Here is a 13,320-nt window from a genome sequence, read left to right on the forward strand (position 1 = left end):
GCAGCTATAGTGAATGCACCAGGGGAGCAGGAGACCTGACCTCCTCTCTGTGATATTGTACTGCCCTATAATGTCAAAATGCAAACACCATTTGGGTTGGATTCCTATTCCACTGACAGAGCTCCAGCGGCCAGACTGGTTTAAAATTCAGCAGCTCTGACTGAAGGTCTGTGAGGGGAACAGTGCATCTCCTAGCAACTCTCAGCACCCTTCAATAACTACACTTCCCAGGATTCTTTGAGAGAAGCCATGAGTGTCCAAAGTGAAATAAAGGCCTGGTATGGATGTGGCCAGAGACAGCTTTGGTTTAAATTTGGGTGGGAGGCTACATGTGCCTGCTATAGAATAAAAAGGTGGGGGAAACCCTGAAAGCAATGATACTGTTCACAGTGTTTTCCTTTTGGAAAGGAAAGCGGCTTCCCTTCTGCCCACCCACCCAATCTCCTCCCCTCCCTCTCCGCTCCCTGCCGCTCCCCCAGGTCAGTGTTGGACTATGACCTGGGAGACCAGGGTTCGAATCCCCACACAGCCATGAAGGTCACTGGGTGACCTTGGGCCAGTCACTGCCTCTCAGCCTTAGAGGAAGGCAATGGTAAAACCACATCTGAATACCGTTTACCATGAAAACCCTATTCATAGGGTCAACATAAGTTGGGATTGACTTGAAGGCAGTCCATTTCCAAACATAATTCCATAGAAATAAATCCCATTGAAAGTATGCAAATGATCAAACCCACCCTCCCTTCTCCTCCCCTATCCCCTCCCTCTTGCCCCTTCCCTCCCATCCCCCTCCAATCCCCTCCTCCTCCAATCCCCTCCTTCCCCCTCCCTCCCAATGGTCAGTTTTACCTATCTTAAGCATGATTGCATGGGAGTAAATACCATTGAACTCAATAAGCATGCAAATGATCAAACCTGCTCTCCCCTGCCCCTTCCTTTGCCCCTCCCACTCCAATCCCCTCCTTCCCCCCTTCTTCCACTCCCCTCTCCCCTTCCTTTCTCCTTCCCTCTCCTCTCCTCACCCCATGCTCCTCCCCTATGGTCAGTTTTACCTATCCTAACCATGATTACATAGGAATAAATCCCATTGAACTCAGTAAGCATGCAAATGATCAGACCTGCCTTTCCCCCTCCTCCCTGCTAAAACAAGATCAGCACAGCACATGTCTTCTTTCTATTATTTGGGCTGATTGCAGGTGTTGCCAACACTCACCATATGCTCAGAGGCACATGTTACCAAATTCTTCCAAGCTACACAGAGAGTGGATTGGACTGTGAAAGACCAACCCAAATGGTGTTTGCATTTTGACAAATTTGTAGGGCAGTCCAATATCTCAGAGAGGAGGTCGGGTCTCCTGCTCCCCTGGTGCATTCACTATAGCTGCCCTTTTTCCTTCCTTGTTAAAGTTTGAGAGAAATATCTGTGGGCTATAGGTATGTTCTTAAACCGCAAGTTTTTTTGCCTGTTAGTGAATATACATATATACATAGTGGCTGTATAACTTTGGCATTTCATTTTCTAAAGGTCTTGAAAGGATAAAAATGAGCAGTTTGCACTTATATCCAGCAGAGGGCGCCCCTCAGTGTCATAATGGATCCACATCTAGCCTCCCACAGCCTCTGATTCTATTTCATCTCTAGGCAGCTGTGCAAAAGCATCTCAGTGTGGAACTGGCAGGCAGCAGCTACCAGGCAGGTTCCAAGCTTGGCTGTGTTCCGTGCTCCTTTGATATTTTTTTCATTTAATCATTTCTCTTTCAAAGGATGTGCTCCGACTTCCCTACAGCCTATATTCCTTAGAAGTCCTTCTCCTTAAGGAATTCTGATGATTTAAAAAGAAAATTTTTTAAAAAACCAAGCAAAGGGCGAGGATGGAAAAGGAGAGCAAGGCATCTACCCACTATGGATCTCTGGAGTCAACCAAATGGAGAGCAGCCGATGCAGGCAAAGGTGAGATTAGTTTGCACACCTGGGGAATAGCTGTGCACTACCAACTCCCTGTTGCTCACCCAACCCGCTGCAGTGGCATTTAAATCCCTGCAGATCTTCATTATTTGTGTGTGTGTGTGTAAAAATATGTGCAAGTATAATATTTGCCTGCTGTTTTTTGTCTTCCTTGAAAGTTTCCCAACAGCAGAGATGGGACATTGACGGTTTGTTCTTCCCACTCCACCCCTGGTGGTATTGAGGAGGGCAACAGGGGCTCCATCTGCTTGATTCACTGGCAGTGGGGTCTGAGCAAGTTTGCATTTCATGACGAAAGGCAGATGGAGAAAACTCTAAGTAGGGAAACCTGGCTTAGGACCAAAAGCTCTAGTCCCTGGTCACTCACACACACACACAAAGCATCTAACATGGATTCTTGCAGAATGGAGTTCGACTGCTGGGCATATCCCAGCAGCTGGGGGGTGGGGAATGCCTTGGTATATGTATTACAGGGATAGACAAAATAAGAAATGCCATAGCATGTCCTTGGAAAGAAAACACAATTTGAGGTTTCCAGGAAAGGCATTGCCCCCATGGATTAAGCTGAGGAGCACTGAAGTTTATTTATTACATTTATACCCCACCTTTCTTTTCATGATAGAAATCCAAGGCAGCTTACATACGGTTCCCAGGTGGTCTCACATCCAGGCACGGACCAGACCTGCTGGCCTCATGTGCCTTCAGACCATAGCCTGGGACAGCATTCTCCTAGCAGGACTGATTTACTTCTTGAAAATGTAGTTTTCAGCCGTAGCCTGTGAAGGTCTTGGAAGTGGGGCAAGAGCAACTCCTGTTTGGGTTCTTTTGTGTGTATTCCAGAAGGAAGATAGAGCTAGGGTCCTACAGCTGGCTAGGCTTGCCTACTTTTACCTGTGCTGTTCTCTACCTAACTTCCTTCCGTTGTAAACTGATACACTCATGGAAGCTGACCTGCCCCTCCTTCCTTTGTCTTTCTTCTACTGTCCGAGGAGAGAGGAGACATCTTTGTCTTTGGTCTCTCTCCTGAGCCATGAGGGCAATACCCACGTCTGGGCATTGCGCCTTCAACTTAGTTAGCTAGAACTAGGCATGCCTTTCCTATCTACTCTGTATTTCTATAAATAAAGTAGCTTTTCATATTTTACTAAGTCTTAAGTCTCAGTGATCTAAATGCAGGGTAAAAGCCTGCTGCTTAAGTAAATACACATACTGATACACACACTGCTCAGACTGCTGAGGATCTCTGCATATATATTTCCATAACAGAAGGCACCAGATAAGGATTCACTCCTTTTCTACTCGGCTAAATGCTGTCAGTGCCAGCTCCCTGTTTTTGTGAATGGGCATAAAGAAACAAGCAACAGGCAGGAAAAGGTTAATCCAAAAACCTTCCCATTCCTGAATGGCAATAAGGACCTCTCCATTCATCAATCTCCTTCTCTACCTTAGAGAGGCAACTGTGACTTATGACTGCAAATGCCTTTATAGGATCTTCAGTGCAATGTGGGCTAGTGGTTAAAGCAGCAGTGTAGGTCCAGGATGCTGTGGTTGCTCCCCCTCACCCCACATCTGCTGCCCCTGCTATTTTCTCTCCCAGAGATAGACAAACAGAAGCAGACTGGAGGCAGGAGACTGGCACATACAATCCACTGCTCAAACCAAGTATGCCTGTTTCAGAAAGGCCCTGTTATTTGAAACAGTGGCTCTGGGCACTTTGCTGAATTGCAAGTGCAGGACCAACTTAATCATACAGGCAGACTACACAGTTTTCCTCAGGTGGCTCCGTTCATGGTGCACCCCCAGTCTGGAAGCAGCATGCATGCTTGGGCTCCCATGCTACTTCTGGCATGCTGCTTTCACCACACAAACTGAGAAGCGCACCCAGAAACCTTGAGCACACACTCACTTCACACTGGTACATGTGCTTTCTCTCTGCTCCTAAAGCATTGAGCGGGCTCCAATGAAGCACTGCTAAGCTTGGGAGCTAGGGACTGCCTGGGGGCAATGTGCCAGTGGTTCAATCACACCTTCCAGGGCAGCAGGTGAAGCTGATAGCTGAGTTCTGGATAAGAATATAGCATTTAGTTTGTGGATCTTCAGGGGTGTAGTTGTCCAGGGTCTTGGGGGGGCTTAGACCCCATATTTTTCAGAGCTTGGAAAAGTTACTTTTTTGAACTACAACTCCCATCAGCCCAGTACAGTGGCCATGCTGGCTGGGGCTGATGGGAGTTGTAGTTCAAAAAAAGTAACTTTTCCAAGCTCTGATATTTTTTGGGAGCAGGGTCCTTGTTTCCAGCATCCTGTAAGCTAATCAGCATGAGAGTGTATTAGCCACTGATAAGAGTCTTCTAACATGCATCCTTGCCCTTTCCCGCTGTTTGGAGCCAATCAGAGTGAAAGGAGGTGAGTCAGCCACTGAGAAGACTCTTCTCTGTAGCTAATGCACTCTCTTTAAAAGCTTACTGGCTCCTAGAGACAACTGTGGTTGCAAAAGAAGGCATTAGCAAGGATCTCATTTTCAATCCAGCAGCAGAAAACAAAAAGGTGGGGGATGGCTGTGACTATCTTGAAGGGAGCTGAATTTGCAACTACCTTACTGGTCCTTTTAGCAAAAGTGATGGGAATTTCTGCTTCAGCTTTTGGGAAGAATCATGGTGGCCTACTACTACACTGGCAGAGGGGATGCATTTTGCACACATGTCTGAGTGGCAGGGTCCCATCTGGTTTGGAGTGAAGGGTATTTCATTTGTGTAAGTTTCAGTAAGACCTGAAGTTTTTGCCCTCTTATATGACTCAGCCTAAAAAGCTTGGACTGCAGTGAGTAATTAGGGTTAAGGGCCACCAGCAACCGAATTGCCCAAGATGGAGTGCCTCAGCATCTGCTGTGATGCCAGGAAGCTGCCCCCAAAGCCATACGAGGTGGATGTTTTTAGTGCTCATCTTCTTCATTAGTGGCATTCTCTCTTCCCAGTCAATGATCATAGTGTCAGCTCTTCACTGAGACAGCAGTGTCGGTGGGGGTGCAGGCAGGGCTGGAGATTCCTTGGTAATTGCCAGGCCGTAAGTCCTCAGCCAGCAGCCTGGCTATAAATCTGCCAGGCTAGCAAGGAGGAAGCAAGATAAGGGCAGAGGCCATTCAAAGCTTACGTGCCAAGCCAGAAATCCAGAAGAGACATCAGTGAAGGTCCGGGTCTAGTTTGCCGAGAGATCAGTCCAAGTCAAGGTTCAGGGGATAGGAACACACACACGAACACGCACGCACGCACGCACGCACGCACGCACGCACGCACGCACGCACGCACGCACGCACGCACGCACGCACGCACGCACGCACGCACGCACGCACGCACGCACGCACGCACGCAGTGGTCACGCCTGCTGTTGTAGCAAGCAGCAAGCTGAAGCCAAGGTTTGATTTTTAAGGAGCAGGTTTGTCAGCAGGTGTGAGCCATCAGCGTTTTGGCCTTAAGTGGACAGGCCTGCCCCTCTTCTGCCTGACCTTCTGTTGTCTACGTTCTGCAGGTGAGGGGGGAGTATCCTGTTCCCTGGCTGCGTCTGGCTGAAGGGCTTCAGCTGTGTCTGGGGTGCTCTGCAGCTGAGGGGGAGAAGGAGCTGGGTTCTCAGGAGTTTCCTCCATTTCTCCTTCTGGGTCTGCTGCTTCTGGGTCTGCTGCTGTTACTCCCGAGTCATCCTCATCTGATGAGTCCTCTGACGGGGACATGACACATAGCATCATTTGGCTCAAAAGCTGGCCCTTTCCCTCTGGCCTGACTCACTGGCACAGACCCTGCTGGGAGGTCACTTGGCTCCAGTAATGAAATATTGATCTTGTCACTTGGCTCTGCTAGTACATGCCAAGGAAGCTGGGGACAGGGGTGGGATGCACAGCTGGACTTGGCTCTTCGTATAAAGATTGGTGCAGTAAGTCTTCCCCTCTGCAAGAACAAACTGCATTCTGCAGGACTGGTCCAGTTAGTGCAATACACAGAGCAAGTGGGCTGATGTTGGGCTTCAGTAGTGATCCCATGCCAACTAATTCTGCCTGTTTGTGTGGGGGAGGTGGTGGTGGAAGAACTGCATGAGATATCTTTGCTGCAGGTAGACAGATACCCCATTCTTTCACCTAGGTACTTCACTGTCTTTATTTTCAATCTTTATATACCTCCCTTCATCAAAACTGATTCCAGGGTGATTTACACAAATATCATTAACAATCCTGACACAGAAAAGTAGGACAGAAACATCGGGAGCCACCTGAGATCGAGTCAGACCATGGGTCCATCTATGTCTATGTTGACGGGCAAGAGCTCTCCAGGGTTTCTGACCTGGGCCTTTCGCAGCTGCACCCGGAGACGCCAGGGAGTGAACCTGGGACCTTTTGCATGCAAAGCAGGTGCTCTACCAACCACTGAGCTACAGTCCTTCTGTAGCCCCAGAAATCAGACCGTACAAGACCCAGTAAGGGAAACTTTTTTTCATATTCAACTTTCTAACTTCTGTGGGGATGGACAAGAAAAGGAAAGAGAAGGTGCTTATAGTCTGCCCTTGCCTCAGTAAAGATTCATTATGTACTTGAGATCAAATGCACTTCCAATTCACTTTAATCCAATCAGGATGAATTCTGGCACTACCATTATGCAAAGAGCCAAGCTTTACCCTGAAGACTCTTATGGCTTCTGCAGACCATTTGTGTGTGTGCAAGAAGTGCACAGCTGTGTGACTCATTTGTTGCAGGAAACCCAAAACATCTTTTCTCAGGGGGAGCATGTTTGATGTGGCAACATACCATTTTTGCCGGACCTCAGCAGTATTATGTTACTGTACTGGATAACTGTTTTTTCTCCCCTCGCCTCAGGTACCCTAACTGCTGATTCAGGTCCTATGTGGAGAGTAGTTTGAATGTCACAAGCATCTACTGGGCAGTGCCTGAGATTTGCATGATAACAAGGGACACTTAACTGTTCATCATGCCCACTGATGCACCTATGGGTTCCCTCCCACCCTGCTGGTCTTTGCTTCAGTGCTTTTCTTTATTGGTGGTGAGAGTGCAGCCCCTTCCACCAAGATACCCTCTCTCCTGCCATGGTCAAAATGCCAGGCCAGTTGTAAGGGTGACTCCATGGTGGATTTTCTCTAGAGCAGAGCTCTTCTTCTTTGGACTTTTGACACTAGAGAAATCACACCATGCAACACTCCCTCCCACTGTGAAGGGAAAGGGCACATGCAGATATTTCAGTCTCCAGCAATGCTTGTTTCATTTTCAGAGGTTCCCCAGAGGTTATAATTTAGAAAAAGAAAGGAGAAGAGCACATTCACTATAATCTTACCCAAAGAGTGCAGGCTCTGAAATTGCTGCCAGTCTCGTAACAACTATGTGAAGATATGAAGGAAAATACACTTCTCTAGAGGGATAAACAAAGAGACGAGCCCTCCAGATACAATGATGGGAGGAAGATGTCTTCCCCAGGGGAGTTTGGAGGGAGACACTGAGGAGCAACTACCATCCATGGAACTCTCCAAAGATGTCCCCCTCCCCTCCATTTCTTCAGCAATAGTCTCATGCCATTTGTTTGCTCTTTGAGCAGCTGGTCTTAGATCCTGTTGAAGACATGATATGGGACTAAAACCATGCTGAGCTACAACTCCCATCATTCCTGATTATAGCCCATCCTGGCTGATGGGAGTTGGAGTTCAACAATGTCTGAAGGGCCACAGGTTCCCCACCCATGTGGAATACGCCATATAACCCAGCCTGATAACAATGAGAACCTCTGTGCTATGGTGGGGGTAAATCTGAAGCAATTCTAGCATAATCACTGAAGGCATTTCTGACTGAATCCTTAGACCCATTCCCTTGGAACAACCAGCTGCTGTTCTCCCTTCTGCTTCCCTTAATTCCCTTTCTGTTCTGCATTCAGAGGATGAAATAGTGTCCATGGCCGACTCCACAACTACCATTGATGACATCGAAGGGGAGCTCTTCAAAATCGAGAGGATCCGTGAAGTCCTGGTGCGGAGGGAGTCAGAGCTCAGATACATGTGAGTTGGGACCTGGTCAGTGGCAAGTCTCTGTGGGCAGCAACCCTTACCTTTTGCCCATCTGTAAAGTGGCAAGAGGCATTGGGAGCTCTTCTTCATCTCTCCCTCCCTTTCTAGATCTGTTCAGCTTCCTTTGTCAACCCTTCTCCCCTTTTTGAGCTTGCAGTTCTTGTTCTTCAAGCTCTCTCATTTTCTAATGGTATCTGAGCCTGCAAATACTCTATTTGAAAGGGCTGGAGACTAGACTGCACAAGAACACTCCTCAATAACATCAGGCATACTTCTCTTCCTCTGTCAGCCTGCCTAGTAGGTGGGCTTCCGTGCTTTTACAGGGAGCAGATGCCAACTTCAGGAAATGTTCCATTTCTCATGCCAAAATGTCAAATGGCCCTGCTGGCATGATCCTGGCAACCTTGGCATCATAGGATATGCCCCACTAAAGTCTTCTGAAATGTGCAGGGGTTTCACAGCAGACAACACGATGTGGAAAGGACTCCTGGCAGTACAGGTGTTTTGAAAAGAATTGTTATATAGGATTTGTTATTAGCCCTGTGCATGCTGAAAACATAGGCTGGGCTGGTATTCCACTCTCACAACTGCAGCTAAGCCTCTTTATTGAGCCTACACGTGTAGAATCTATACCCTGCATTTTTAATTTTTTTTTATTGTTTTCTGATCTCTCCCTCGCCCCCAAGTGTGTGCATTACCCACTGAATTTGGTCAACTGAATCTGACTACTATTTGACCATGAAAACATCCCTAGAATGATTCTTCTGGCCTCATAGGACAACATAACTGGGGCAAAATTAAGTCCAGAGAGAGCTGTGGATTAAGATTCAGGAGCTCTTCCTGACCATTCATAGATGCATCAAGATCATGGATGGGGAACCTATAGTCACCCAGAAGTTGTTGTACACCAATTTCAGTCAGCCCGAGCCCGCATGGCCAATGGTTACAGGTAGGGGGAATTGGAGTCCAACAGCATCCGGAGGGCCATAGGTTCCCCCACCCAAGCTAGATGATCTCTTCTGACTTTTAGCATGCCCCCCATGCACTCCATTAAAAAGTCAGATCTGTGAAAACCACTTCCAAATGGTTAATATTTCCACTTAAAGCTTGTCACTGTGAATATCTTCAGTCATTCCAGTGTGTAGACTGTGGTATAAATGCTAGTAAGCCGACAGATGTTTTGCCTCAAAAAAGCCACAATGTTGACCACGTGATGGAGTAAAGATACTATGGAAGTAAAGCTGCAGGCTTCAGACAGAAGAGAGTCCACTTCAATAAGCAGCAATGGGGCAGTTTCATTATTTTTGCCAAAAGCAGAAGAAGAGCTATGAAAACACAGATTCCGGAGGCTATCGTAGCTAAATTGGCTTGGAAGGTAAAGCATGCAGCATTCAGAGGCATACTGTTGCAGGACATGGAAGTTCTATTTCACTGTCATAGCCAATAATCAAAGACCACCACTTTCCTGAAGCTAAGCAGGCTTGGGTCTGGTCAGTGCCTGGATGGGAGGCCTCCTAAGAACCACATGTATGCTGCCTTGGGTTCCATGATGGATGAAAGAAAGGCAGGATATAAATGTAGGGGAAATAAATAATTATATGAGACATCCAAATTAATGTAGGGAAAATAAATAATTATATGAGGCATCCGAAATGTGGTCTTGCTAAAGGTTTTATTTAGACTTGCTCCTTTATTTTCTACTCCTTCCCTAACAATTTCTGATAATGTCTTTTCCACTGCCTCACCATCGAGCTGAGCCAAGTTTGTTTGTGTATCATGAGCAGAAATGCATCCTTCAGCGTGTCTCAGCCTGTAAGGTTGGCTGTTAAGTTAAATCGGCTTGGGACATTCACAGCTCTAAAAAGACAGCAGAACGCAGCTTTCTGCATTAGGTATGTGGTGCCTCAGGCCAGGGGGCCAAATGCAGCCTTCCAGCCTCTCCGTCTGGCCTGTCAGACTCTCCCCAGGCTACATACCCTCCTGAGCTACCCATCTCACCAGCTCTGCTTTGCACCCTCCTTGAGTGTTTTTGCCTCCTTGAAGTCTAATCATGCTTCTTACTGCCTGGATGGAGGACAGATAGGGGTGTGTGAGTGTGAAGAAACTCGCCTGTTGTACAAAATGTGAAATCCACATTTGCTGCTCTGTCCACTTTTGCCTCTGGCTCCACCCACCACTGGCATGTGGCCTCCAGAAGGTTGCCCAGATGGAGAACATGGCCCTCAAAGTGAAAAATGTTCCCCACCCGTTCTGCTACAAAGTCTGCAGTGTTATAAAATTGGGGACTGGTTTGGATGATGTCTGTGGGTACCCTCTAAACCTGTAATTCTGTGTCTGTAGAGATGGAGTTTGTATTAAAGGAATCTGCTGAACTGATCAAGCTAGTTCTTTTGTTAGGGTAATGAGTCCTGGCCAGATCTGTCAAGCACCCAATCTACATGTCTAAAGGCTTGGTCAAGAGCAGATGTGTTGCCATAGGAACAACTGGGGTAAGCCTTCTCCCCCTGCTGCCACCCATCCTAGGGTTAGAAGTAGCCTGGGTGTTGTTAGTCTGGAATGGAGCTGGAAAGAGACAAAGGTTTGAATGCTCTGTGGGCTGAACCCCAAGCCATAGCTTTGGGGAACCTCCCTAGAAACCTAATGGAGAAGCAAGATCTGTTGGAGTGTTAATGCTGGGAGCCTTTCCATTTTATGCTTAGGTTGTATATATGTGTAAATAAAACCATATATTCTAAAGACACTACAGTTTCCAAGGAAACTGAACCCTAGGTAAGCACTGGAACCCCTGAAAGTCTCTCACTGCTTGGAGATTGGGGTGCAGTATCATGGCACCCAGCTCCCATCAGCATGTACTCCCGGGCAGGCCTGCCTTAGCAGCATGACAGTAGGAAGCAGAGAGAAAGGGGGGTAAGAACATAATATTGCAAGCCAATTATCTACCTAGAATATGAAATGTAATTGATATGGAATCATCTCTCCCCCCCCCTGCTGACATGTCAATGAGACTGAGGTGTGCATTACGCTGTTCAAAGAATGTGAAAAGAAACTCATCTTGCTTCAATAAGAAAAGTCATGGCTATGATGACTTCCAGTGTCAATACTGCAGAGACTGAATGTAGCTAGCCTAATCTGTGCTAGTCCTGCTGCAGCTAAGAATGACTCAGCTAAGCAAAGCTGGTATGATCCAGTTGTACTCAGCCCAATGTCATAGGGATCTCATCAAAGACTGTGCTGCTGCTAGGAACATATGTGTCCCTTAGGGACATCCATGAAACATTGGGTGGACCTGAATGCAGGAGTGGCTATCCTATGGCCCTCCAGATGTTGATGGACTCCAACTTCCATCAGCACCAGCCAGCATAGCCAATAGTCAGGGATGGTGGGAGTTGCGGCACAGCAACATCTGGAGGGCCACTCCTGCTCTAACAAAAAATCACATCCTCCTAAGAAACCCAAATGCCAAATGTATCAAGTTTTTACTATGGGCTACAAGGCATCCTGGCATATATTTCAAAGTCAATCAAAAGGGAGTGATATAATGATCCCCAAGGATCCATCCATTGGCCCTTATGCACTATTATTCTGCAGTGTAGGAAACTTCCTTATACTGAGTCAGACCATCTGGTCCATCTAGCTCAGGATTGTCTATACTGACTGGCAGCAGCACTTTAGGGTTTCAGGTAGGGATCTTTTCTGGCCCAACCTGAAGATGTTGGGGATTGAACCTGGGACTTTCTGTGTACAAAGCACCTGCTCTATCATGAGCCACAGCCCTCCTTCTGGTTCTTGCCCAGTAGAAAACATATTCTTTGTGCAGTAATAGACCTAAATCCAACATAGGCTGGGCTGTTAGAGAAGAAGTGGTTCCATATTTGTCAGCATCACAAGATTGGCAGCACCGTACTTTCAGGGAATAGCAAAGCCAGGCTCCTGCTGGCTATAATATTGATATAAAAATGAAGTCATAGGGGAGTCAATATTCATCACAGAAGCCAAATTAGTCTGGACCTGTCTGCAGCCTCTCTCCTAGGGATGGAAGGGCCTCCTATTTGCCATGCTAAGCCATGGCTTTTCCCTTCTTGACTCAGCAAATTGACTTTTGAAAGGATGGGAGAAATTTCTATAGCTCTGATTTCCATGCCAGAGCAGTCTTTCTTTTTCTCTAAGCTCTGAAGCATTCCATGGAAGAAGCAGCCAAGCTGCAGGTGTTAACATCCACCCTACAGTGTGAGACAGGTTTGCAAAGGACATGCTCTGCAGAGACTGCAGATTCCACAAGGCAATGCTGTCTTTTGTCATGAAAGAGATAAACAGGAATCATAATTTACAAGGGCAGACAAAAGCCTTTTCCTAGTTCTAGATTTATCTTCTAGTGTCCATCCCCAAATTGGTTTAGCCCCTAAAACAGAGAGGTGGAATCTGTGGTCCTCCAGCTGTTGTTGGACTCCCCCTCCCATCAGGCCAGCTAACAGGGCCAATGGTCAGAGGTGAAGGAGTTGTAATCCAAAATCATCTGGATATCACCATGTTGGCTATCCTTCCTCTAGATGGTTTATTCATATATTTCTATAACATTTTTCCATTGTTCAACATGGCTTACAACAAGAAATTTAAGGTGTATTAGATAAGTAACAATGAAATCCAACAATCCAGGCTAAACACCACAGAAGAACATCAGTCAAAAGTAAACCTAAAGAAGTAAGTCTTTCAGCCACTGTGTGAAAAGAGAAGAAAGAGGTATTTGTCCTCTCTTACTACAAAGACGGTAAATCAACAGGTAAGTGGGCTCCAGAGATGGTCTTTGAAGTATGAAGGTCTCAGGCCCTGCAAAACTTTATAGCAGCTGTGGGGAACCTTTGGCCTTCCAGATGTTGCTGAACTACAATTCCCATCAGCCCCAGCAATCATGGTTAATGGCAAGAAACAATGGGAGTTGTAGTTCAGCAACTTGTGGAGGGCCAAAGGATCCCCACACCTGCATCAAAAGTTAAAGCCAGTACCTTGAGCTGGACTTTAGTGCAACTGGACTGACAGAGAGTGCATTGAAAATGATCATGCCTTCCAACATCTGTCAGAAGGCCTGCACTAGCTGACACTTCCAAATCATCTTCAAGGACAGCCATACGTAGAGTGCATTGCCATAATCAAGCCTGGAAGTTACAGAAAAATAGATCAGCGTAGAAAAAGGAAAGATACTCCAATGAGCTGAAAACTTAAAAAGGCACTCCTGGCAACAACTCCAGCCTACCTCTCGAAAATCAGTGCCAGGTCTAGGAGTATCCCTAGAGCAGCCTTCCTCTGCCTGGT

General features: G+C 46.8%; 1 protein-coding gene across 1 annotated transcript in view; it reads left to right on the forward strand.

Moving 5' to 3' along the window:
- Nucleotides 1-1,809: 1,809 nt before the first annotated feature.
- LOC133382176 (bMERB domain-containing protein 1-like) overlaps nt 1,810-13,320 on the forward strand; it is a 41,844-nt gene continuing 30,333 nt past the window's right edge. The window contains exons 1-2 of the mRNA XM_061621849.1: nt 1,810-1,950; nt 7,884-8,004. Coding sequence (XP_061477833.1) covers nt 1,872-1,950; nt 7,884-8,004 — 200 coding nt within the window. The 5' untranslated portion in view covers nt 1,810-1,871. The remainder of the gene's footprint in view (nt 1,951-7,883; nt 8,005-13,320) is intronic.

The sequence above is a fragment of the Rhineura floridana genome, chromosome 3 (assembly GCF_030035675.1).
Source record: "Rhineura floridana isolate rRhiFlo1 chromosome 3, rRhiFlo1.hap2, whole genome shotgun sequence".
NCBI classification, from domain to species: domain Eukaryota; kingdom Metazoa; phylum Chordata; class Lepidosauria; order Squamata; family Rhineuridae; genus Rhineura; species Rhineura floridana.